Genomic DNA, 20,441 nt, shown 5'->3' on the forward strand with positions numbered 1-20,441 from the left:
CATAATATTTAGTCTCTATACTACAAAGAAGCCTGAAATTTAATTTATTCTTATAATTTTCATAATTGTTGTGTAATTTTTGTGTGCATACAATTTGTATGTATTTTCATTTATGATAAAATACAAAAGAACCTCAAATCTGAGACCATCTTGCCTCTGCGGAGATGAATATTAAAATAATTTTGAAAAAAAGTTTGGTGTATTTCACAGTGGTTAAATTATCATAATTTGGCTGAACAGCAATTTAATTAATTCTTGGCCTGTTGATTGGCCAAAGTTCAATTAAAATCATTAATGTCAGTGCTCATTAAACAGAGGGTTGTTGCTGTGCTTAAATAGTGAGGGTTAAAAAAATGCAAAGTGGCAGTAAGGGTCTTTCTACCAACTCTATGCTAATGACCAAGGGCTTTACAGTATTCTCAATTAGCACCATTGCTGGCACTGGGCATGTTTTTAAAAAGTGTTTTCAGTGTCCACTTACTAAGATGTTTTGTCTCAAATTGTATTCCCCATAGCTCTAATCCTTTCTCTGGCCTGTGCTAAGAGCTGTGGTAAGATGCCAAATAAAGTAAAAAAAAAAAAAAAAAAAAAAAAAGGCACAGGGAAAACTATTTACTAAGTGGGGCATTGGTACTCTGAAGTCAGCACATGACAAAGATGTACTTACTGTCTAAACTATAAAAACAGTCTCTAGAAACTTAAAAATTCCTGCTTAGAATCTGGGGGAATCTGCCAGTTTATGTTCAGTTACAGAGTTAAAAACTAAAATTTTAGGTGAAATGCATTCAAATAACCCCCATGAGCCAAAGCCAGCCAGCAGGAGATCTCAGGCATAGGGCACCTGCATCTCTTCCACTGTGTGACTGAGTGCCCCCTGGATTCATGTGTATCAGGCCTGGATTGAAGTATTAGCCCTGTGCTGATCCTTCCAGCTTGCAAACAGCCTAAATGGTTCATTAAAATCCAAAAGGTAAAGTGGAATGGGAACATTCAGGGTGCTTCTCTTTCTCTCTTAAAATACTGTTAGTTTTTGAGGTTTCTCTTCCTACATAAATTAATCCCAGCCAATTCAGTTAACAGGTAGTTCAACTACTAACATAGTTCAACTATGTGAAGTTTCCAGAAATCAATCATTTTCCTATGCTAAATCAAAGAAGCATAACGCATTACTAATGATCTCAAATGTATCTCCTATAACATAAAAGGTCCTTTCCCAATAAATCATATATACACCCAAAATAACTGTATTAAACAACCCTGCAAAGACAGAGAGCAGAAGCAATGGAAGAGGACGTATCAGTCGTGGTCAGGTCAGCTCATCTGTGTAAGCTTCCTCTAAAGTGTTAGGATAAGTTCTTACCGAGTGAAGTTTCTGGTAGAGACCACATGCATTGCATACATATCCGCCATTTGCATTCTTTCGCCAGAGAGAGGTCTTTGTGGTCAGGCAATTGGCACAAAAAACACCAGATCCTCTTCGCCTCTGAAATGGGAGGGAGAAAAAAAAAAAAAAAAAAAAAGAAGCAAGGTCAGAGGTGAGTCACATGATCCAGAGAGTAAGTCCAAATCAACCAAGGAGTTTTGTCTTTAGACTCCCAACAATGACAGTATAAAACCACACTGCCCATAATGAGGTCAGGTTCAATTGTGTTTAATAGGCACCGCTGATTTTCATTATAATTAACCCTACAGTGATGGATGAGGTGTGTGGAACACCAAAGGCTTTTCACAGAAACAGCTTTAACTTTTTGAACTTTGGGTTGCATGCCTTTAATGATGGCTCGCTCCTAAATGCTCAACCCTAAAACATACCTTTTAAAAGTGTCAAAACAAAACGAAAAAAGACAGCACAGGGCAAGATGTTGAAAGTAGCTTGGAATATGCTACCTGAGACTTCAAATATGGGTTAGAGCAGTTCACTATGGCAAGCGTTTACCGTGAAACCAGACTGGTTACCTTTTGTATGCCATTCCTATAACAAAAGTATTAGGAGAATACAAGATGGCCAGTGCTTCCCTTGTGATTATGAAATCAGAAAGAGAACCCCCTCTATTCCCCAAACCTGAGCAGACCTTTAGACATTGCTGCCTAGGTGAAGCATAGCATTGTTAATGCAAACCCTTTCGAGGTGTCTGCTGAAGTCAGACAAGACCCTCCTGTCACTGGCTCTTTATCTACTCCGACCTTATAATTGGAAATCCGAAGAGCTTGTTGAATTACTATGTTGATTTGAGAGGTCTGAATTGTGCAAACACCAAATCCAAAAATTATCTAAGAATATTGAAAAGTTGCTAATTAGGAATGCTGGTTGCATTTTTTCCCCCCTGAGCAAGTAATGATTCTGCCGACTTTTCATTTAAACAAAAGTCAGACTGTGTGTAGGCACAAATAGGAACAGGCAGGAAATGGAATACTCTTGAAAAAAAAAATGCTCAAATTGTGGCTCAGCTCTCCTTTTGCAGCAAAGCCTTTAATGATAGAATAGGCCTGTGAGATAAGGAGTGGGAAAAGTCTTGCTGTAACCTAATTTTATTATAAATTAAATATTACAAACACCATAAGTCAAAATTTCAGGGATTCATAAAATTTAGGCAATTTATTTAACTAAAGTCTATACTGTAGGGGAGTGGTGTGCCTGCCAAAAAAATACAATGGTTATAATTGTACTCTGATACATTTCAAATGGAAAGCTTTCTGCAGACATAATTTTGGCTTCGAGACTGGAACACTTTCTTGGCATTGAAAGGGCATTTGATTCATCGGGTGTTTCACAATCTATCACTAAAAAGACCTGGTGAGCAGCCAGCTCCCTATAGGGTAATTTTTCCATCCAGATGCAAGTGCTATCAGAGGCCCTCGTCAGCTAAACTAATTATGATCTTGCAATTGCTGATGCCTGCCCACTCTAACATTCGACATCCTCCATTAATCACCAATACAAGGAAAATGAATGAAACGTAAAGAAATGAGGGCCGCTAAGCTGCACAGCTATAAAAGTCCGAAATGAGAGCAATAACTTAACAAGATTGGGGGGCTGTTTTTAGTGAGCACAAAAGTCAGGCTAACAATTGCCCTTTTAAACCAAGAACACGATTTCATTAGCGTGGCCGTTTGTGCCACTTTAGGTGATGCAATAAAAGCTAGATTTTCACAAACATAATCTCCAGCTCCCCTTTGCCGCCTGCCCCAAACACCCGTCAGATCCAGGAACGCAATGCGAGTTTCTCCACAGCAGCACTATCAACCACTAGAAGCAGAGGTCTGTGGGTCCCGATTGGGGTCTGCTCCAGAAGCAGACAGCAAGCTGCAATCTAGAAACCAACAAGCAATCCTAGGTTGCATTTAGGAATCAAACGCAGCACCATTTATCCAAGGGAAGCTGAGGGTGGGGGTGGAGTTAGGTTTAACTGTTAATGTTTCATGGTGCCATCTTGTCATTGCCCTAGATCTAAGAAACACAATGGTATATTGGCTCCAGCGTGAGCGACACTAAGTGTGCATAAATGTCCTTATGGAAACCAAACCACATGCATAGCCCAGGCCACTGCTCAGGTCTGAATGTGAAATGATTCCCCGCCCCTCCCCATCTTGCTTCCCTTTTTTTATGTCCTCAATACCTGACACAGCATGCCAAGTGGGTGTATTTCTTTTTTCGGTGAGCATTTTAATCCTTGCACAATCTGATGTCTAATTCGTTTGCCCTTCATTAGTAGGGGGGAAATCCTGAAATTACGGCATTTGTTTTCTTAGCTGTATCTCACACTTAACAGTTACATACAGTTCAATTAAAGTCACTGTATTTTTTAGGACAAAACATATCTTAATTTAAATCTATCAGATGTACTTTGAATTCTCAAACTCATAATCAAAATGGCTTAGAGGTTACAAATCAGTTTGAGAACTAAGGCTACCATATTCAAACTTGTTTCTGTTCTTCACTAGGACCTACTATAGGAAGTGCTACCTAACTTTACAGGGCTGAAATGTCTCCTGGGCTTACGGTGCAAACTGTATTCTGATAAGAGAATCAGGGTATTCATACTGTATAATAGATACTATTAAAACATGGCAGAGATGAAATAACTTGATTGATAAATGCCTAGGAAGTCTACATATCCATTAAAAGAATTCAATGATGGCTACACATTTTATGAAAAGAAAATGTTTAGTTTTGTTTTCACTAAATGTCATCACTGAACACTCAAGACGTGCTTAACATATCCAGTTACGTACCGTCAGCTAGCTGTATCTCACTCGGACTTATCTTATCAATTATGAGAATGGAAAACTGAGTCAGAGTGGAATATCTAGGTGTTCACACCTACTCAATAGGAGGGTGCTGGTGCTCGGGTGGAGAGTGGGAGGGAGGTGAGAAGTATTTCACACGGAAGATGTTAAGTCTCATCTCAACAAATTTAGCACTTTGAAACTTGCGGAACCATGTCTCGGAGGCACCAAAACTTCTTGAAGCGGCAGAGAAGATCGAAAATGTGTACCCTGTCCCCAGCTTAGTAACCACAGAACCTCATCTCTCTAGGCGGGACAGAACACAGGAAGGGATTTCCCTGGGGGTATGCACTTCCTGGCTCCACTCCCAGGCAGAACAAGGGCCAGTTAGCAAAAGAATGTAGAAGAGGCTCTTCTGCCCACCTTTGTAAAGAAGCTTTACCCTAACTAAAAGAAACTCTCTACGAATGGATTCGAAGCCTATCCTGCATGGCTGAGGTTACGGTTTCTCCTTTACAGTGAGCTTCTTAAAACCAGAAGACGCCAAGGACGGTGCTGGAAACAGCGGTGCTTATGATTTAGTTTCACCATTAGTATTCACTTCTATTTTTGAAATAAAACTTAAATATGTTTCCTGCGGATTAAGAGGATTAATCTGAGTTCGGAAGCAACAGTAAATTATGTATAGGGAATAACATCGAAAAAAACAATGCAAGGTGTAGTCTTGTTTGTCACATTTATTTTGGGACAAAACAGCAATGCCAGTTTTGGTAGGTGTTAGAGTTACCAGACCAGGCAAGGCCAAAGCCTGAACTCTCCATTATAATCGTCATATATTACTGACGGTTCTGCATGTCCAAGTGCAGTTTAAATCACAAGTTTCACCATTTCCTACAAGCTGTTCTTAAGAGATAGTAATAAACATGTACTGCTTTGACCCTATGCTAGGGAATGGAGAATTACAGGTCTGGAGTAAGGGCAGTGCTGGTGGAGGGAAGAAGAGGGAAAGTAGCTAGTGTATTACACCACCTGTCATTCCTAAGGAATGTACTTAGCCCTAATCTTTCCTCCCTGGATAAAGGAACGCTACCGCTAACTACTTAAACAGAGGCACAGAAGATGTTGACACAGACCAAGCACATCTTCTAATTCTGCCTGCTTTTACTGGCTGCTACAGTGATAGAAGGTTGTCCTCTAACCCCAAACCTACATAAAGTCCTCTCAGCTATTCACTTCTACAGCAGAAACAGCCCAGCATCTATAACCAGCATTTCAAGAAAGTGAAGCATCTTTAGCCTTTACGTTCACATCAAAGCCCTATAGGAGTGTCATTAATACCCAACCAAGCTTTGCTCAGACAAGGGTGTGCTTCCTCAGTTAGTTACATGTCTTTTGATGCAGAGATTTGCTTAATCCAGATACGACACAAGGGGAAAAAAATAACCTAAATTGTTTCAGCTGCTTTTATTGCTTATTTTATTTTATTACTTGAGAATCATCCAGTAACAGAAATTTTAGGGTTTTCATGTTTCATTATTAAGAAGAACTGAATTCGCTTGATTAATAAAATGAAACCTTGATTGAATTATTTATTCAAGTGGCTTAACATTCAGAGACAAGACTATTCATTTCTATGATATTAAAAGTCTCCACTGGCAAAGACAGTTCTGGAGAAATGATCTTTTATAATAGTTTTCTATGAATAAGAACCATTCTGGGACCATGTAATTATATAACAAGCCTTGATAGGAAGAATATTTACTCTCATTTTTTATGGTTTTATATCTTAGCCATTTTAAATCAAATCAATCTGAAACTTGATATACATGCTGTTACTCTGGATGTGCCTCAAATATTTTTAACTCTTTAAATATTTTCTGTGTTTATTTGATTATATCAAGAATTCTTTGCAAATTTCATTTTAGAGAAACACACAGATGGCTACGATAGAACCTTCTGGTTCAATTTTGCAGTAATAAAATTTCAGTGGTAAGTTTAATTCAATTCAGTTCTGGGAATAATTATTGAGTGTCCAGCCTGTGCCTGGCACTGTGCTACAATCTGGGGTCTAAGCAATACACAACTTCCCATGGCCTGGGATCTTGCAGATTTTCTGGTGGACACAGAGTTGAAGTGCTGAGAACTTTCATGAGCGCCAAAAGCCAATTAAATGGAAAGCTTTTCAAAGCATTTCCCATACACACAACTTTTAAGGATTAATTTTTTTCTAATGATGAGAAGATAAACTATTGGTGAGCATTTATAATAATATGTAACATTCTAGAATTTTGGAAACAAGTTCATATTTATTTATTGTACATCGGTAAAAATATACTACCAATAAGACTCAACAAATTGGACTAAATATGATTTAATGATGTTCACCTATGAGATCCATTCTAAGTACTTATCTGTTATTAGACAAATACTGAATACTGTTTTACGGCTAATTACTTTCATTTACCACAATGAGATGTGAATGCCGCCATATTTGCATTCTCTTTCTCCAGAAATAGAAGTGGTTTATTATACACGATCCCACTGTACACCAGGGAGAAGAAAATACAAACAGTGAAGAGTGGGAAGTGATCAGCTTTACTTGAACAGCCAGAATCATCTGAGAAGGACAAGCTGGCCAATAATTTAACAAGAAAAGGCCAAAATTTCTGCCAAGAGAAAACAACAGTCACCGATATTCTGGCTGACTTTTGTTCCAAATAATATTATGAAGAATCAGTTGAAATGGGCTGTACAGCATAATTGTGCCTGCTTTAAAACAGCCCTGGCTGTCCTCAGATTTCTTGCCAGAAAACCAAAGGGACTTCATAAGGTTCACCCAAGCTCCCATTCTATAATCACCTGTTTCAGTTCCGCACATCACTGACGAGTGTTAACTAAACATATATCTCAGGAGCAATAGCACAACTCTTGCTCTACAATAGGAAGCAATGTACATTCTAGCTATCACACATTATATCCAGGTACAGTGTGTATATGATCTTTCCCATGATGCTTAAGTATAGTGGACCAGCCACTGTAAGGGTGCCAGAACATTGGTCCTATCTTTTTTAATATGCAACACATGATCCCAGCAGCAAATAACAGAAAACCAAAATTTCCCAATGCATGTCTCACACACACTACTCATACAGTATTCAAGCATGATTACTTTAGAGATTTATTACGTAGATAGAAAACTCACTTCTTAGGTCTGAAGATGATATCACCTTTCTTTGACATACCCTACGTTTGGCAAATGAGCTAACCAGCAATCCACGGTACTTACAAATTATGCCACAGCATCAGAGCTGGAAAAGGCCAGTTTTTTAGACTTCTGGCCCATGCTGTTTCTGTAATAACACTCTGCTGTCACAGCAAGTATGCATTTGGACAGCTAAAAATATGGTCGAAAATTTATGTCTGCACTGTCGTTTTTCATTCCACGTGAAAGTCATTATTGTTCAAAGATCTACTGAAGTTCCTCTATGCTTCTATTTCTGCCACCATGGAACTGCTTTCACCTTTAGCTACATTTACTGGGTATTTGTTTTTCTTCAATGCCAGTAACAAAATCTGACACTGAAAAATATATATTTAAAGGCTTTGGTGGGGGGACTGTTAAACAATTTAGCACCTTCTAATAAAACTGCTGCTACGGGGAAAATACATGAATTGGTTCTGCTAATTTATTGTGTATTTTATTTATGGGATATATTTTATAAGCACATCTATCATGAGAATAATTCACTATATAGAACCTCACTGGCAGAGCACTATTTTGTAGTAAGTGTACAATACACAGTTATCAGCTTCCCAACATAAAAATGGAGAAACCCACCCAAACCGTAGTTCTCACTTTATAGTGATGAGTGTGATGTGAAAGAAACAAAAATACCCATCATTTTTAGGTTAGTTACCTAGATAATAACTGGCCCATGAAACAGTACTGTCCTCAATGCAGTTATTTATTAAATCATACTTAAATGACTTCTAACATATGGGAATTGTACATTCTTATAAAAAGATATCATACTTTCCACAGAAAATACTAGGCATGCAAATTTCCTCACAAACAACTTCATAATGTTCAAATGACTGCCCCTTTCAAGATAATCCATTGAGAACACAGGATTCTAAGTATATTGGATCCCAGTGAAATATATGTTTCCAGCTTAGATTTGATGTGAACAATTAGGTATTATTCTTCATTTGTTGATGAAGTAAATGATGATGACAGAATAGTGCTTTAACTTACATACCATCAAAAAAAGATATGCTGATTTCAGAGCAGGTGGAATGGCCTTGTCACTAATTTGCTTGCCATACAAATGTGGAAACTTCAGATCCTCTTACGAATCCAGCTACAGTGCCAATACTTTAGAAACAAAGAAAGGTGGGCGCATGGAGTTCCCTGGTTGGTCAGCTTAGAGGAATTGGGAAGTGCCAGAGTCAGTGAAAGACCCTACCTAAACTAAGTGGGAGAGCCATTGAATAACATACCCACTGTTGATTCCTGGTCTGTACATGTGCATGGACCCATGAATGAACATGTTCACATTCACATGAATCTATCACCCAGATATACCATAGACATGCAGATCCCAACACACACACACACACACAAACACGACTACATCAGTATATCTTCATCTTAATGTCTAGGCAAAAGAACATGATCAATTTCCACTGAATATTTTTGAATGATTATCTGATACAGGTTTCATTGAGTACTTTTTATCTCCTTTTTAATAATCCATTTTGCACTTAAATTATGTATATGCATACCAAGGGCCTCACCTCACCTGACAATTTCAAAATGATTCTGATAGACATATGTTATTATTCTTCCATCTACTCTAAGGATGAGAAAACTGAGGCCTAGTGATATTTCACAATTGTCAGTTAGTAAGCCCAGGATAAAAACAGACCTGCCTCATTTCAGAACTATGGTTTCTAGTAGAATTTTTTAATCTTATTATTATGGAGGCGACTTGGGGGAAGTTTTATCCAAAGCACTTCACTATAGCTGCCTTGAAAGAACTCCTATCTTTTCATCCTATAGACAATTGGAATTATGTAAGTTTAAAAGGTAACAGAAAGAAATGGCTCATCCTTGCTCTGAGGTTGACAGCTAGAAGAAGAGAGCATGTGGTTAGTGGTGGAAAACGGATGGGGGCACATGGAAAATATAACATATGTGCTTTGATCCAGATATACCTAAACATAGTGTCTGGATTGAGAGTATAGTTGGTGACCCCAGTGATAGACCCTAACAACGCCTATCTCATGTAAAGGATGCTGTATTCTAGGACTCTACTTTTGTACATGACTTGGCTAGAGATGAGACAGAAAAAAAAATGATGCTGGCGTTTCAACATGTTGTATAAACAAACATGTCAGATAACAAATTTATTACCTTAACTTTACCCATTTATATATTTTCAGGAATAAACCTTTCACAATACTGGGTGGCATTAGCATACAAGATCATTATTTGCTAAGTCAGAAGGATAGTTCTTTTAACCAAATGTATCAAGAAGCAGATAATTTGAAAACATTAATTTTCATTACTCTTGTTTTATTTGTGTGTACACATTAGCATTTTTGTCTACTGATGAAGCATGAATTTTTTGATTCCATGAGTTAGACACTTTCCATTTAACCAAAAAGAAAACATCCTCTACTCCAAACACTTCAGGTTCTCCAGTCTAGATGATATGACATAAATAAAATGTTGAAAAAGAGTATTAATCCTCTTATCCCAAAGATGGTAGCTATTGTATCTATCCTATTACAACATCAGCATCAACACAGACATACCCATAAACACACTCTAAACACATATACACACACAAACAAATTCACACATATAAAACACACAAACATGCACACACATACATGTACACACAAACACACATACACAAACACACACAAATACACATACATGCACACACAGACTCATATACACAAAACACACATACACATATATACACACACAAACATATACACAAAAAACTCACAAATATACACATAACATATACAAATATATACACATAAATACATACAAACACACAAAACTTTTTAGAGGTAATACAAGTATTACGCATAGAGTACAAAAACAATCACAATGATATATAAAATCTGTATTTTTCAACATTACAGTCGGTGACACATTGCACTTTCTCAGATATTTGGTTCAAAATATGAGTTTTAAAAAACACTAGTGTGTGTGTGTGTGTGTGTGTGTGTGTATGTGTGTGTGTGTGTGTGTGTGTGTGTGTGTGTGTGTGTGGACATGTGCATGTTATGTACAACTAGGAAAAATGAGGTTGAATTTCACCCACATTTGAATCTTTTACATACTTTAAAGACTTATGACTTTTGAATTCAGCCTTGTGTTTCCTAGGGACACATGAAATGGTAGTTATTTAAAGAGATGATGCCAAGGGCTGAAATAGGCACCTGGTATATGATATCATTCTTCAGACAGATGCCCCATCTTTATTGAGAGCTCCTTGACGACTACAGGTAAACAGAACATCAGCAGACAACTTCATTATCAAAGCACCGTGCAGACAGGAAAACTGAAGCTGATTTGTAAAAGTTTCCTTAACAATAATGACGTATTTTCATAATAACTGAAACCTTTCATGGGAAGACTGCTTCTTTAGTAACTGTCCCAGTAAATTACTCACGAAAGTTCTGTAAGAGTCTGCCCCCACCCCTCATCAAATAGCTCACGTACATGACCTCCTTTTCAATTACCAACTTTTCTGCAGTTCCATCTGTAAAAAAGAGCACATACCTTATGCTGCCTCTCTCTGCTTTTGCACATTAGTGTGGCTGCCTTCAGCTGCTCAAGACAAAAGCCATGAGTGTCTTTGCTTGGATGTGTGTGTGTCTGTGTGTGTGTGTGTGTGTATATGTCTGTGTAATACACACATATATGTTTATATATGATTCAATCATACACTTCCTTGTACCTAGCCCTCTAAGTGATCTGAACTTTGTTAATCACACTGCATCATAAGCCACAGCACGAACTATCTCTTCACACCAAGGACACTCAAGGTGTCTGCTCAGTCATCAGTACCAGGACGAACAGTTAAAATCTCCTCTAACTTTGGCACTTTATACATTAGGCATAATATCAGAAAATCAAACCTGAGACCTTGCAGTGCAAATGCAGACATAAGCCTCCTGCAGAGTGAGCTTTCTGCAAATAGAATAGAGTAACTTTTGGAAAACTTTACTTCCCTGCCTCATGTCTTTATTCCTTCTGTGAGGATGTCTAAGCTTGCCGTGAATAGACATCATTAAGCTGCCTATAGTATCTGCAGAAGACATAACTAAGATATAGCTAAGAATTGCCAACCAATGGTCCGAGTACCCACAAGAAATACATCTCCTTATTATGAGGATAATGAACTTTAAAAAGAAAATTCTATATTCTAAATTATATTCTAAATATATGAATATTCTAAATTCATATTCTAAAATTGAAAAATTAGGGCAACATTAATAAATATGCTGAAATGCAATGCCCAAAACAGAAGAAAAAATTAAAAGAAAACTTAATAGCATATTGTTTCTATCTTGCGTAACCCATTTTTATTTAAAAAATACTATACTTACATCAAACTATTCATGGTAAGCTATTCTTCTCTTGGTTAGGGCTGTCTGGAGTACCCATAGAGGGACTATGTCTAGCTTTTTATATATTACATGGTTTTAAATCACCAAACAGCTTTACATTCTTGGCATTCAGAGTAAAAAACAGACTACAGGCGTTAATAATTTGTATTGAAAGTTGTACTTAGGGACCTGAGGGATTCTGAAAAGATGGACTTAATTCTATTTTAACATTCATATTATTGTAGCATTGCTTATAATGGGCACATTGAATTATTGACAATTTAGTTCAAGAGAACTCTATCAGAAGAAGTATTTTTGACTGAGTTATCTTTTTAAAACAAAATGTTTGTGGCCATAGGCAAATGATGTGCCTGGAAGAATCCAATTTTAAGTGTAGCTTTTCAATGAAATACAAATTGTCTCATTTCTGAAGAATTTGTAAATAGTTTCACTTTGCTGAAATTCAAAACAAAAATTGGGCACCTTGCATATACTCCATATTCTCTGAGATCAGAAGGAGGTCTTGTTGATTCAAGCTTCTAAACAAATTACAAAACATATGGGAATTGCATATGTGGACATATGCATTTAAATATGTGCTCACATTGCAAACATATGATATGCATGTATATATACTGAAATAAATAAAGCCATCCAATGAAACACTTTCAGTAGTAACCCAGAGTGCAAAAACATAGCTTGATTTCATTTTCATTACGTCAGTATGATATATTGTGAGTGTGAGTGATACCTGCATACTGGCATGGTCTTAAGAGGGTCCACAATTTTCTTGCAGTGTAAATATAAATACAAATGGTCAAGAATATTTAAATTAATCATATAACATGAATTTGTATGTAAAAGGATTGTATAAGAGCATGATAGAGAACTCAAGGATGTGTACTCTACTCCAGTTTAAAGATGATTTACTTTAGCAGGTGGAAAGGAATATAAACAAGTCTATCACTGCTTGTTTTATCATCAGCCTCTTTGATTCCTGGGTTCTAGAGTACTCTCGGCTCTCACACATACCTAAATAACAGATATGAACATGGGGCTTGATGCTGAGCTTTTCTTTCTCTCTTCACATTAGAAGATATTGAATATTTCAAGAAATAAACTTTACATTATAATTGCATACCTGCATACCTTTCGACCACATGGTATAGCTCAATACCTATGGCAATATGTTTATTGATATATGACGACTTACATGGAAAAACTTCATTCATATTTTTCACATGAACAAAGACTCTGTGGATGATGATCTAAGACTTCTTTGTAGAAGTCATGACTTTTAAATGGTTCTCCATTTTTAATTACACATGTCAAATTATGAGTACCTCTCCCACCTCTTTTTTTTTTTTTTTTTTNCCCCCCCCCCCTTTTTTTTTTTTTTTTTTTGGTGTTGTTTTGTATTTTTTTCCTTCAGTATCCTTACTTCCCATTCCTGCTTTTTTTTCATTGTGTTTTAAGACTTTAAGAATTGCAGCACATAAATCCACATTGGTAATAGATTCAGTGAGATGATAACCAAGAGACTATCAAAGATACACATTTCTTTGTTTGATTTGAGACAGGGACTCCTTGCTGCTCTGGAACTCACTATGTAGACCAATGAGTCTAGTCTCCAACTCACTAAACTCTTTCTACCTTTCCTTCCCAAAAGTTGAGACTAAAGGTGTGAACCACCATGACCGTCACAATATACATATCTTATGTAAAAAATGAAGTGTGAATTTGGGGAAAGAATTAATGAATTTTGGAACTGTCTCAAATATGGATCACATTGCTTTAGGCCTACTCTGTATATTTTCCCCAGTTACAGGAAGTTTCTTTCTTTACACAATAAAGCTATAAAGATTATATACATTAACCATAAAAATGAATATTTAATTCATGGAAACAGAAAGTTGATTACTTATATTTGTATAGGTTCATACCTAGAAAAATGAATAATAATTATTTGGGAATGATATCTACAAATCATATTGCTTTGTAATCTGAATAATATTCTCAGTTAAATATACATATATACATTTAAACATAGTTAAATATATATGTCTCTATATGTCTACATAGCCTTTTAAAATGTGGTTTGAAGGCCTTTTATTCTAATATACCTAAAATCTTTAAAGAACAATGAACTTATATTTTATTATATAAATTAAAATTTAAATTCTTTTTGTTTCCAAATTTAGAAGATTATATTTGACCAAGGAGATAAAATACCTCTTTGTGGAAAATGTGGATGTGATGAATATACTGTGAACTCAGTGGCTCTCATTTATCTCAGCAGACATTTGGTGAGGAATCAATTTATATATTATTAACATTTTAGATACTCTATGTTTCACAGACTGTATTATTTGCTGATTTTAAAGTCAAGCCATCCTTTTACTCTAACATCTATAATTTTTTGTAATTCATTAAAACATATGAATATTTTCAGATAGACATTTTTACTTACTAAGTTGAATATAAAGCTAAATTTCATGTAAACACATGCGCGTGCACGCACACACACACACACACACACACACACAAACTTGGTAAAATAAAGGAAGACATGACTACTATCATTCTTTAAATCCACTCCAAAGAAGGAAGGCAAATGTATAAGTATAAATTGACTGGTACTAGTTTAAAATCTGAAATGATTCACATTTTCAAAAAACATGTGAAGTATTTCCTAAAGAAAAGAGTCAAAATTTTAAAGAGAATAATTAGCAGAGGTTTAGCTAATTAGTCAATCTAACACAGGCCTTTTATGTGCATAGTTTTACAAATTTCAGAAAATGACCAAATTATTCCACTTATATCATTAACTTGACCCCTTCTAGGACTTGGCCTCTCTAATAGATTTGTTTTATAAGGTATGACATTGTGAACAGCTGTGCTAGTCTTCCTTGAACTTGACATTTCTGTAGAGGATGAAAATAGTCATGATTCTTTAAAGCATGCCTACTTCTTGATAATAGTGAGGAAGGGAGCAATCACATATGGAGAAATAATGGCATTTTAAAATGCAAGGACTCATGAAATTAGTAACATCCTGACTGTTGAACAAATGATGTAGAAGAGAGTTGAAAGTATCTTACAAATTCCATGTATTAACATAAGGAGCTTAGATTGTTGTAATGGAAAAAAACCCCACACATCTGGAATGTCCTGATCTTCAAAGTTCCCAACGTGTGTGAAAGGCAGTGAGTACCCATCATTCAGAGTTCTATGTTCAGTCTGTGAGTGACACCTTCTCCAAGATTTAATGTTTGAAAACCAAATATAAGCCAGGAGCCAATAGATCATTTCAGAAACATTCTCTAGATTTTGTACAGGATAAAATTTTCAGCTCTAATAGTTCTATTTATCATAAAAGTCAATAATAACAACAATATTTCATGTGGCATTTAAATAAGTAATTTGATTTCATTTGAACTATGCTTTTTCTCTAATGTATCTTAATACTAAGAAGTAAGAGTGGATTATTTACAGATATAATGTGAGGTGGGAAAATAAGCGCTGAATAGTTCTTATGTCTAATTCTACTCAATTCAGTACACAAGTTTACTCTTGTGAAGGTGGTTATATTAAAATAGTAGTTTTATCCTTTGGCTCCATATAGGATCAGAATTGAAAATAGTACTTTAGTCAAGAAATAAGTTGTGACAGAGAATGAAGAGCCTGTGTGGAAGCTATTCTTCATTTCAATTATATATATTTTTTTCCTTTCTATTTTTTTTTTCTTTTTACTTTTTCGAGACAGGGTTTTTCTGTATAGTCCTGGCTGTCCTGAAACTCACTTTGTAGACCAGGCTGGCCTTGAACTCAGAAAGAAATCCACCTGCCTCTGCCTCCGAGTGCTGGGATTAAAGGCGTGTACCACTATGCCTGTTCTCAATTATATATATATTTGTATGTATATATTTATTTATTTATATTAGATATTTTCTTTATGTACATTTCAAATGCCATCCCGAAAGTTCCCTATACCCTCCCTCCGCCCTCTCCCCTACCCACCCACTCTTGCTTCTTGGCCCTGGCATTCCCCTGTATTGGGGCGTATAAAGTTTGCAATACCAAGGGGTCTCTCTTCCCAGTGATGGCCGACTAGGCCATCTTCTGCTACATATGCAGCTGGAGATACGAGCTCTGGGGGTAATTATATTTTTAAAAAATTATCTGCTTATCTGCTTTCTGCTGCTGCTACGTCAACCACAGCCCAATACCCCACGTGCACTGTGCTTTTTACAAGTGGTAGAAACATTTGACAGGGAAGAAGTCAGACAACCCAACCGTTTCTAGAGTCTTGAGGATAATGGTCCCCTTTTTTTCTCTTTAGCATTAGAAGCTAGCAGCCTCTGTTTTGCTCAGTGCAGCTGTTTAAAAGCTTATGCTGCCTGAATCCTTTCAACTTGAGGAGATTTAGGATTATGTAAAAATAATTATTGCATTCCACCAAGCCTGCCATTGCTGCAAATGCCCATATGCAGCAGCACGACAGAGAACACCGAGTGAGGCCCTGTGTTCAGACTCACCTTCATGTGCACATAAACACATGGGTGTATCTACTGGCTTAATTAGACTTATAAAAATGATTAGAAAAAAAAAATGATTAGAGACAATTTTAATAAAGAATGTAGAATCAGTGGTCTGACTTATAAATTATTAAAAGGGAGCCATGTATATTTAAAAAATTAATATTCAAAACAAATTCTGAAAAGAAATTTCACTTTAAATAGACTTCTAGATATAGACAGATGTCTTCTACTTTATTTTTCTGTAGGATCTGCTATAGTCCTAAAATCCCTGACTATTTACAGAGAGACTTTGTTTCTACAACCTAAAAAGGAATGCCACCATGAAATATCACAAAACTGCAATGTTCTTAATATTTTGTTAAAAATTACCTCTTCCATTGAGGTAAAGCTCATAAAATGAACTCAGATCAATATCTGAGAAACAGATCTTTGAATTCGAAGTTTCAGCTTTGAGATGTGCTTGCTTTCCTAAATGAAAGTGTGATGTTTAATATGATCCTATTGGTGCAAGTTTGCACTAACACTACAATTAACGTGTGTTGCAGTCCTCATCATAAACATGGGTTTCCTTAAGCTGCTTTCTCAGTTGATTTAGATTTTCCTTAGCAACCAATGCAGAGCCTTCTCCACCCCTTTATTTCTTTGAATGTTTATTACCTGTTGAAATCTTCTTGGCTTGCAAAAGTAGCAGCCAGGAAAGGTATAAACTTACAACTTAAATGCTTGATATTTCATCAGTAAGCAGAGGATTTTTCTCTTTCCTTTAGAAAAAGTAATGAAAAGACTCAGCTTTCCAGAAAAACAACATTCTTGGGCCATGATAGCATATGTAAAAGAAACATGATCTGTGTTGCTTGTTTATTATAAATTGATAATTTAGTATCTCTAAAGACAACAATTTAGCTTCTGCTACTTAGTATTGCAAAGCCTGGGCCTTGTGGTAGAGTCCTGTAATCCCAGCTACTCAAGAAGCTAAAGCAGGAATTAATACAAGGCCTTCCTGGACAATTTAAGAAGTCCTTGTCTAAAAAGAAAAGAAAAGAAATGGGCACAGTATCACTTAGTGGTACAGAGATAGCAAGGATGAAACCTGAGGGCCAACATAAGTACTGTACAATAAACAAACAAGACATCCAAACTGGTCTTATCTCAAGGTCTCTCCTTTTAATTAACACCATTACTTGGAAAGTTTCTCAAAGGTAAATATTCAAAATAAGAATTAAATGGGTTCCATCTCTTATACAATATCATTATCTTGAGGAATCAATATCATGTTTAGACTGAAGTACTCAGAGTGAAACTAATGAATAAGACAGTTTGTGTGTGTGTGTGTGTGTGTGTGTGTGTGTGTGTGTGTGTGTGTGTGTGATTCTGAAGACGGACAGATCTGCCCTCTACTAGAACTCAAAGCACCTCCTTTAAGCTGGGACCCAGATAAGTTTTAGAGATGAATCTTTTTGTAGCAGATGTTGATTATGACAGAGACACACAGCTAGACAGTGTAGAAAGTGAGAGACTTTGCAACACTCATTACTAAATGGGATGCCTTCATCACAACCTCCCACTTTGACTCAGTGATCTATGCAGATGAGGAGGTGAAAACTTTTTTCATTTTTTGAGATATTTTCTTCATTTACATTTCAAATGCTAACCCAAAAGTCCCCTCCCCCCACCCTGCTCCCCTACCTACCCACTCCCACTTCTTGGCCCTGGCATTCCCCTGTACTGGGCATATAAAGTTTGCAAGACCAAGGGGCCTCTCTTCCCAATGATGGCCAACTAGGCTATCTTCTGCTACATATGCAGCTAGAGACACAAGCTCTGGGGGTACTGGTTAGTTCATATTGTTGTTCCACCTATAGGGTTGCAGACCCCTTTAGCTCCTTGGGTACATTCTCTAGCTCTTCCATTGGGGGCTCTGTGTTCCATCCAATAGATGACTGTGATCATCCACTTCTGTGTTTGCCAGGCACTAGTGTAGCCTCACATGAGACAGCTATATTAGGGCCCTTGCACATGCCAGCAAGATTTTGCTGAAAGGTGAGAACTTTTAAGAACCAGAGGAGGAGGATGACTTAACATAACATCCTACAGAAACAACAGTACCAACGGACACACATGAACTCATAGGGATGTAGCAGTATCTACAAGACCTGGAGAGGTTCAAACCAAACAAACCAGACAAAATCCCAGGACTCAGGAGAATGATTCAAAATCTCTTGCCTAACCAAAAATGTATGGAAAATAGAATCTGTTTTTAAAGGAGCATCATTGGATCCATCCAGTATACTCCAGGGCAGGGCCTATGTCCAAGAGTTGTTGGCCAACACCAAACAGACTCCACATTCTTTTGTGTGCTTTTTTTTTGGGGGGGGGTGTCTTGGTTTCATATTTCATATATCTTGTTTGTTTTTATCTTTGTTATTATTTATTTATTTATTTATTTATTTATTTATTTATAGAGAAAGAACATGAAGTTGGGTGGGTAAGAAAGTAGGGAGAATTTGAGAGGAATCAGGAAGAGGAAAGAATATGTGTGTGTATGTGTGTGTGTGTGTGTGTGTGTGTGTGTTTGTATGTATTCATAAAATGAAAAAGATAATTAAGAAATAGAACTAGTACCCAAGGACAGTGTTAAACTCTAAAAGTACAAGAAAGGCAGTATAACTAAGTGCTTCTTACTTCGGAATAGGATCATTCCACATACATCTGTAAGGCCTTTCTTTTTGGACGTAGGTAGCTCCCAGAGATTTCTCAGGAGGCAGCTCTCTTTTGGGAGGTATCTGGGATCCTTAGGAGATCCAGATGGAAGACCCTAATGGTATCTGTTCCTTCTGGGTGGATATGTTTCCCATCAGTGTCAATGTCACTTCCAGTGGAAATAAGATGGTACTAACAAAACATCAGGAAACTCGCAGGGCTCCATTACCAGAGCTGATCCTTATTCTAAAGATTTACAACAATGTTCTCTCCAAAGTCAGCAAAACCTGAATAAATTGGCAGCTTCCTCAGGTGGTGATTTCGAAAGTCTACCCTCTTTCTGTAAGTTCTGCTGTGTTTATTTATAAACGTCTTATTACTTTAAATTATCGCCTCATGTAAGAAAAGTCCAGGACCTTTGAAGTGTTTATAATTTTGAGGGGAGGTAAGGTAAATACACATGAAGCAATTAAAAGGAACGCAAGAGCGCAGACATGTCTCAATCCTGAGACTTTTTATGAATCTTATGTTTCTAAATGGCTTCTAATTAATGAGAAAGTGAAGCACATATGCACACAGTCAGCTAAGAAGCCCGTATACATAGGTGGGGAGACACGAGTAAGCAAGGAATCATTAATCACCTTTATTTCCTTTACTTTCTTTTAGTCATTTATGGTAAAAAATAGAACACAAACTTGATTCACATGAAGGAAATCCTTTGACTCATACAGTTGAACATCTGGGAAAGACTGACTTTCAGCATAGTTTATCCCGGATGCCAGTGGTATCTTAAGATCAGTTTCCATCCCTCTGGAATATGCTTCCTGTTCACAGGCAAGATGGGAGCTGAACCTTCAGAGCCTTTTATGATGTATGCTCCACATATTGTAAAAGTCTTGGGGGAACTACCTAGACCAATCACCAAATAGCCCAACCCAATATCCTTAAGTGAGGCCTTGTTGGCTAAACTTAAAGCATGTCTCACTATGGCCATGGAGAAATAATGTCTACATTCAACTTTCAGAACTTAATATACAGAACAAATTAGCTGGTGATATTGTTAAAGTGATGACCTTTAATCAGCAAGCCTGGGATAGGATGCTATTTCTAATATGGTTTATTTGAATAAAAATACTGTAAGCCATGCATTTTGGCACTGAATCTAGGGCACAGGAATCAGTTTTGTGTGAACCATATTAAATGAAAATAAGAAATACATAGACTTTCAATAGAAAAACTAAAGACTACTATGAGAAGTAAAGCATTAAAATTAAAATGAGGCTGATGATTCCAATGTGTATAATTTACATGTTTACATTTCATATATATATACATATG

General features: G+C 36.6%; 1 protein-coding gene across 13 annotated transcripts in view; it reads right to left on the reverse strand.

Annotated features, from left to right (window-relative positions):
* Trps1 (transcriptional repressor GATA binding 1) overlaps positions 1 to 20,441 on the reverse strand; it is a 238,163-nt gene that overhangs the window by 8,568 nt on the left and 209,154 nt on the right. For all 13 annotated transcript variants that reach the window (XM_029469685.1, XM_029469683.1, XM_029469682.1 and 10 more), the window contains one exon: positions 1,361 to 1,483. In XM_029469685.1, coding sequence (XP_029325545.1) covers positions 1,361 to 1,483 — 123 coding nt within the window. The remainder of the gene's footprint in view (positions 1 to 1,360; positions 1,484 to 20,441) is intronic.

This window comes from Mus caroli, chromosome 15, assembly GCF_900094665.2.
Source record: "Mus caroli chromosome 15, CAROLI_EIJ_v1.1, whole genome shotgun sequence".
Lineage (NCBI taxonomy): Eukaryota > Metazoa > Chordata > Mammalia > Rodentia > Muridae > Mus > Mus caroli.